At 34.7% G+C, this 6,762-nt stretch overlaps 1 protein-coding gene across 1 annotated transcript; it reads right to left on the bottom strand.

The window, feature by feature from the left end:
• Positions 1-5,592: 5,592 nt before the first annotated feature.
• On the bottom strand, positions 5,593-6,762 carry LOC118646699. The gene has a single exon (XM_036290151.1). It carries the CDS (start codon positions 6,760-6,762, stop codon positions 5,593-5,595), a length of 1,170 nt encoding a protein of 389 aa, XP_036146044.1.

Raw genomic sequence — 6,762 nt, 5'->3', positions numbered from 1 at the left:
AAAAATTTAAAATAAAAATTTTATTTCTTTTAAATTATTTTTATCAACAGTACATACTAAATTTAAGACACATTTTTATTAATTAATTAAATTTAAATTATATTATTTTATTTTATTCTTACTTGCCTCCTGTAGTTTTTGAACCCGGGACCTTAGGATTACAAACCTTGTACTCTATCTGCTATGCCAATTTGACTCATCGATATGAGTACTTGTTATTGTCTACATATACCTATATGTTATAAACTGACCCCGTTATATTATTTTCTATAAGAGCAATTAAATTTTGCAAAACATATTAAAAATAAATACCATTAATTTATTAACTTATTAATTTCATTGTTAAATTTATCTTTTTCCATAACCTTAATAATTTGATGGAAATTGCGATCTATTTAGCATTAATACTTTGAAGCGTTCAAATGGTTAATTAGATGGTTTTAACTATATAGATTATATATTCTAAGAAAAATTGAATAATACATTTATTATTCTGTTTTTGTTCAGTACATGATAAATTTAGATTTTGTGCATTTTTTTGTGCGCAGTAATTGTAGACAAACCGTTATTTTTGGAAACATTATCTTTATAATAATTTTTTTAAATATCAAATGGATCTCTCATTCAGGATGTTATAATGTTGTCTGATTTCTGAGTCAACTACAACGCGCATAGACGGCTCAAAAATCGGACAGCATTGTGATATCTTTTATGAGACATTAAGCTGATATCATAACATTTTCAAGAAACTTAAATGAAACTCTTCCATGAAATATCTCAAAGACCTCTCTTAGTAGATGTCTCTGATAAATGTTCGCATTTGGACATTATTTCCACGATATCTAAATGTTTTCTTAAAAAAGTTCTCTTAAAGTTTTCATTCTGACAAGCGTGTTGTCTGGGTAACTTCTACCATGAAAATAAGTGTTCCATACAGCTATGGAAGTTTAATGGATACCTAATGGACGTCTATCTAACTTCCATCATGCAAGTAAATGTTCCATAGAGCTATGGAAATTTAATGGATCCTTAATGAACGTCTGTCTAACTTCCATCATGGAAATAATGTTCCATAGAGTTATGAAAGTTTAGTGGATCCCTAATAGACGTCCATCTAACTTGCACCATGGAAGAAAACATCCAATGGAGTATGGATGTTTAATAGATCCCTAATGGATGTCTATCTAACTTCCACCATGGAGGTAAACCTCCAATGGAGCCATGGACGTTTACTTGATCTTTAATGGACCTCTATCTAACTTCCGCCATGGAGGTAAATCTTCAATGGAACCATGGAAGTTTACTGAATCCCTAATGGACATCTATCTAACTTCCGCCATGGAGGTAAACCTCCAATGGAGCTAAGGAAGTTTACTAGACCTCTAATGGACGTCTATCTGACTTCCACCATGGACATAGACATCCCATGGATCTATAGAGGTTTAATGGACGTCCATTGGACATCCACTGGATGCCAATTTCTATGTGGGGAGTAGAAACTCGCGAAAGGAGGCTTTCGTTGGCAGGGTCCTCGAGTCACCAACACACTTGTTATTAGTATTTAACAAAAGAAGTGTTTATTCTCTTAGTTACAAGGTAGTTCTTTACACTTGCGATCGGCGAAGGTGCCGTGTCGTCTTACTCAGAAGTGATAAGATACGGCGCGCGGCTCTGAGATAGCGCGCTGTATATTCGCTCGCTCGAGATGCGTTGTGTCTAAGTCCCGAACTCTGAGTTCGTATGCTAATCTCGCGGGTCATATGTATCGGCTTGATTGACTATCACTGATCTCGCGGGCCGCTGTTCGGCAGCGGCTTAAATAGTACCGCGGATTTGGTGTAATAGTGGGGCAATGGGCCCTTCGCATGATCATATATGGTCATAACCGCGCGTATCCGGCGCGCGGGAAATATTCGTAGTAGTAGTACTATGAGAGTTCTAACCCAAACATAGAATGGGGGAGGGGGAGGGGGGGAGGGGAAAAGGTAATTACCTGTCAAATAAATTTCAAATTCCTTTTGTTCTTATTGTTCTTTATAACAATTGAGCCTGTCATAAATTTCTTTTTATCTTTTGTTTATTGTTTCTGTGTAACAATTGACCCTGTCATAAATTTTCTTTTGTTTATTGTTTCTTTTAAACAAATTTCCTTGTCATAAATTTTAAACTTTCTTTTTTCTTTTGTTTATTGTTTCTGTGTAACAATTGACCCTGTCATAAATTTTCTTTTGTTTATTGTTTCTTTTTAACAAATTACCCTATCATAAATTTTAAACTTTCTTTTTTCTTTTGTTTATTGTTTTTTTTAAACAAATTACCCTGTCGTAAATTTTAAACTTTCTTTTTTCTTTTGTTTATTGTTTCTTTTTAACAAATTACCCTATCATAAATTTCAAAACTCTTTTGTTTATTGTTTTTCTAATAAATGAGAAACTTGTCTCAACATGTTTTCGAAAGTCCTTTGTGCTCACCACCACCGCCGCTCAGGTAAAGAGACTTTATTATTATTATTTCATATATGTAATGTAATTTTTATTTGATTATTTATAATTTGAGTTAGATTACATATGCATATGTATTCTAATTTAAATTATAAATAATTAAATAATAAAAATTATATTACGTATATTCCACCCCAGTTAGAGTTTGCTTTCTCTTTCTCTCTTCCCTACTATGGAACTGTGTCCGACCGTTTATGCGCGCAATCGGGCCTCACTCCCCACTACACTAATCGTATAAGCAGCGCTCTTATCTTGGCTGCTAGCGAGCGCCGATATCAGGCTGCTAGATTTTATAAACATAAAAATATTTAAATAAATAAAAATAAAATAAAATAAAATAAAATAAAATAACATGCGGATACTGTAGTCTGCGTTTAATATTATACCTGAAAAATTTCTTTGATACAATTGAACCTATAGTAACATGATAAATCTTAGCTTTCTCTTTTTTGAAATTCTTTTCAAAGATCATGTGACTTACAAATAGCATAAGTATATATAGGTGAGAGCATCCCTTAGACGTTTTCAAGTCTATTTCTGAGCAAGTTTATCCGAAGTCTGTGTGTGCAATTAGTTTTCAAGTGCGATTAGTAAAAGATATAGTTTTTCCGAAAAATGACTGATATGGAAATCGAAGTTATCGACATCGCTGATGATGATTACATCGAAATTATCGACATCGCGGACGATGATGATGAAGTCGAAATTGAAGATGTACATAATGTACATTGTGTAAATAACGTAAATATAGATGTAAATAATGAAAAAAATATAAATATGGATGTAAATATGGATGAACACATGAATCATCAAAGAGCCGCCGATAATTTCATGCATTTGGATGAAAAAAATGCAATGGACATCAGCGATGATTTTGATGAAAATGTGCCGGATTTCCACCTTGAGGAGGAACAAGAGGATAACGAGAGCGTGCTGTCCGAAGACAGTCAGTATTTAAGTGACTGTAGTGAGGAGTTCCTGGAAACGCGTGAAAAAGATGTTTCAATTGCACAACTACGAGCGTTAAACGCACAAACGAAACATTGTGCTATTTATTGTTTTTATAAAACCGAGCAGACATACGGTACAGGCACATACACGGCTTGTGCTGAATGCATGATTGGAGTGGCGTATATGGACGCAGACAAAATGTTTGCCGTTCGTCAACATTTAACAAATACGGTTTCTGCAATTAGCGGCAAGTATTGCTTTAATTGCAGAAAACCAGTATATATTATAATTCCATGCAATTTATGTCCGGTCTGCACACATTAAAAAATAAATAAATAAATAAATAAGTAAATAAATAAATAAAAAAATAAAAAACTAAGAAAAAACTAAGAAAAAAAATTAAAAATAAAATAAAGTTAAAAAAAAAACATACATTTCTTAATAATAGTCACCATTTCCACCACTACTACCACTATTATTGGAGGGGCGCACCGCATAAGAAGAAGAGCTTCAATCTCAGTCAACCATTACAAAAGTTTAATCATCCTCACTACAGTCGCTTATTACCGGACGGACAACAAAGGATAACGTTGGCTGCTTGAGTCGATCGGTGGAAGATTTAAAAAAAAACGTACAAGATGAACTACTACATTCCAATCCAGGAAAACGAAGCTCATGATAAACCGCAAGTATTTATAATTTTTAAATTCATCATATTTGTTTTCTATATTTAAAAAAATTTTTTTTCTATAACTCGCTTTATTCTTTTTTACAGAAAATGACAGCCGCGCCATACTCCACGTATCCTAGGGAGGAGGTTTGCTTTGACCACTACAGGGTACAAGTACTTGGAAATGGGGATCAGCGTGGGATCTGAGCCTTTTGTGGAGATGATTCTTGGCGACAACAAGGGAAATCAGCTAATTTTGCCATATATAACATGGCAAAAATTTATCGAGAAACGTGTGGATATTGAAGAACTCGTGCGAGGAACTATACCATCTTTGAGATTTTTTATTTGTGATTTAGTAATGGAAATTGTAAACGTACACGATAAAGGTATCGTAAAATTAACACTGTGTAATACCTGTATATATATGAAACCATCAACTGTACAATTTTTACTTAATCTCGAACACTGCGCTGAATCTGTATATAATCAATTATATCAAAATACTTATAGTGTAAGCAATAAATATAAGAAGTTTATTACTATTTTGCGTCAAAATTATATTACTAATAAGTATGATGCTATAAAAATGCTGAATGAAAATTACGATAAAACTTGTATCATAGAATGCGAACTAGTGACTTATGCATCCGACAATATTGTATATGATGCTTTACATAATTAATAAATATGTTTTTGTATAAATGTTAAAAATTATTTAAGAATTATTCCTATCTCCAATTATCCTAATATATAAAATTAATTTAATTTGTTAAATGTAGTTTTTATTAAACGGAGAAAAAAAGAAAGGAAAATATGATGGGAAAAAATAAAGTAAAGTAAAAGATTGTATATATTTTATTTTTTTTATTTTTTATTATTAGACCACCAATTATACAGTTTAAATACATTCTGTAAAGCGCAATTGTTCACATGATTCCGACAACGTAAAGTATGCGTAACATCCATTTTATTTAGAGGTTTTATATCTTCGTAATGCACCTCGATATTTTCGACATTAGCGTCCTCGTCCAGAAGCAAGTCCAACAACCAACTATTCTTGTTTTTCACATCCCTTAACGTATATGACGGGTGTTGTTTCATTCCTCATCAGCGCTGCTGTAATCAAGTTTTTAACCATTCTGTACGGAATCATTCCACCCTCCCATGATATTCCATGATGATGCGTAAGCAACCACGATGCCAAGCGCTTGTCAGCGTTGCTAAGTTGATGCCACGGTATAGGATGTTGAAAAATGTAATGTGAGAGTTCGACGCCATTTTTGAGAGAGGCAAATTCCTTCACGACAAAGCTTCCCCTGACGATGAAGCCTTGCAGATCCACAAACGTTGGTACAGACATGACTGTTATCGTTGAGAAGACTGATCCACATCAATGCGCTATACATTCTTATATCGTCTCAAATGTATTTTTCTGGAGAAAAGTGTGGTGGTGTCGTCGTCGTCATCTTAGGTAATTTTGCGCACAACGTTGGTCAACGGATTGTACTGAACTATGCGATCGTGTATGATGAGACAGTACGCAGTGGTGCCCGCGGGTACGTTCTCTTTACAGTCAAATTCTATACGCACATCTACAGTTGCACTCTTAATCGATTCGTTTTGTCGAGAGCAATCGATAATCACAAATGGACCTTTTTGTCGAAAATTCGCGACAGATAGATTCGGCTCAAGAGTATCATACCCATAATAGTTTTCACAGAAACGTGCATACATATCATACAGAATTGACCATCTGTTTTTATCGAAATCCAGATTCATATCGTCATATGGATAACATTCCGAATTCAGATACAGTTTTACATTTGTCAGTTTACAATCATTGAATCGACTTGCGTCTTCAAGCATGACGTTCTTCCGACCAGCCTGCAGAGCGAAGACGACGTAACGCGGCTTCTCAAGCTGAGTAGCGGTCTTGATAGCCCATGTATGTTTGGTTATGCGTTGTAATAATGGAAACTCATACAGATCCCATGAGCGAAAAGCCATGCTGAGATACCGCCCGCTTTCCAGAGCACGCAGGATCGACAGTTTATTTCTCTCATTCAACAGCACATGCGGCATTCGCCATTGTACTTTGAATAATTCAATTTCTGGTTCCTGCGCTGGATCGCCGACTAGACAATTATTATCGTTGCGTGCGCGTATCAAGATCAACTCATGACGAGCGTTAATCACCACGCGTTTGTAATCTTCGCAAAATCCCAGTAGCATGTTAAGTGGCACACAAAAATTAAAGTATCCATTCACATGATACCACGGATCCCAACCAGCGTTATTTGCAATTTTGGTTCTGTTAGTTGACATGGTTATATAATTCTTGAGCGTGCTGGTTATTCCAACGTTTCTGTTACGATCAATCTCTACACCATCAAGTTCACATTGAATCTCATCAAACATAAACGCAATGCAATTATTCCCCAAAGTCACACTAGATCCCGTAACTGTTTTTTTTATCGTAACTTTTCCCTCGATGTATAGAAAACTTTCAGACGGTAACGTGTATAAATCTTGATGTTGTATAGGTATTCTTATCTCATCACTGTGATCAAACGTTGTATTGGCAAACGGATTGTACGTGTGAGTCTCGATCTCGATGATCATCGAAGATCGGCTCAT

Source organism: Monomorium pharaonis, chromosome 7 (assembly GCF_013373865.1).
Source record: "Monomorium pharaonis isolate MP-MQ-018 chromosome 7, ASM1337386v2, whole genome shotgun sequence".
Classification (NCBI taxonomy): Eukaryota; Metazoa; Arthropoda; class Insecta; order Hymenoptera; family Formicidae; genus Monomorium; species Monomorium pharaonis.
The sequence above is the reverse complement of the archived record's forward strand: the minus strand, read 5'-3'. Positions and strand labels throughout refer to the sequence as shown.

Excerpts from the sequence above, each read along its gene's own strand:
- LOC118646699 (XM_036290151.1), bottom strand. The coding sequence starts at position 6,762 with ATGAGCCGATCTTCGATGATCATCGAGATCGAGACTCACACGTACAAT.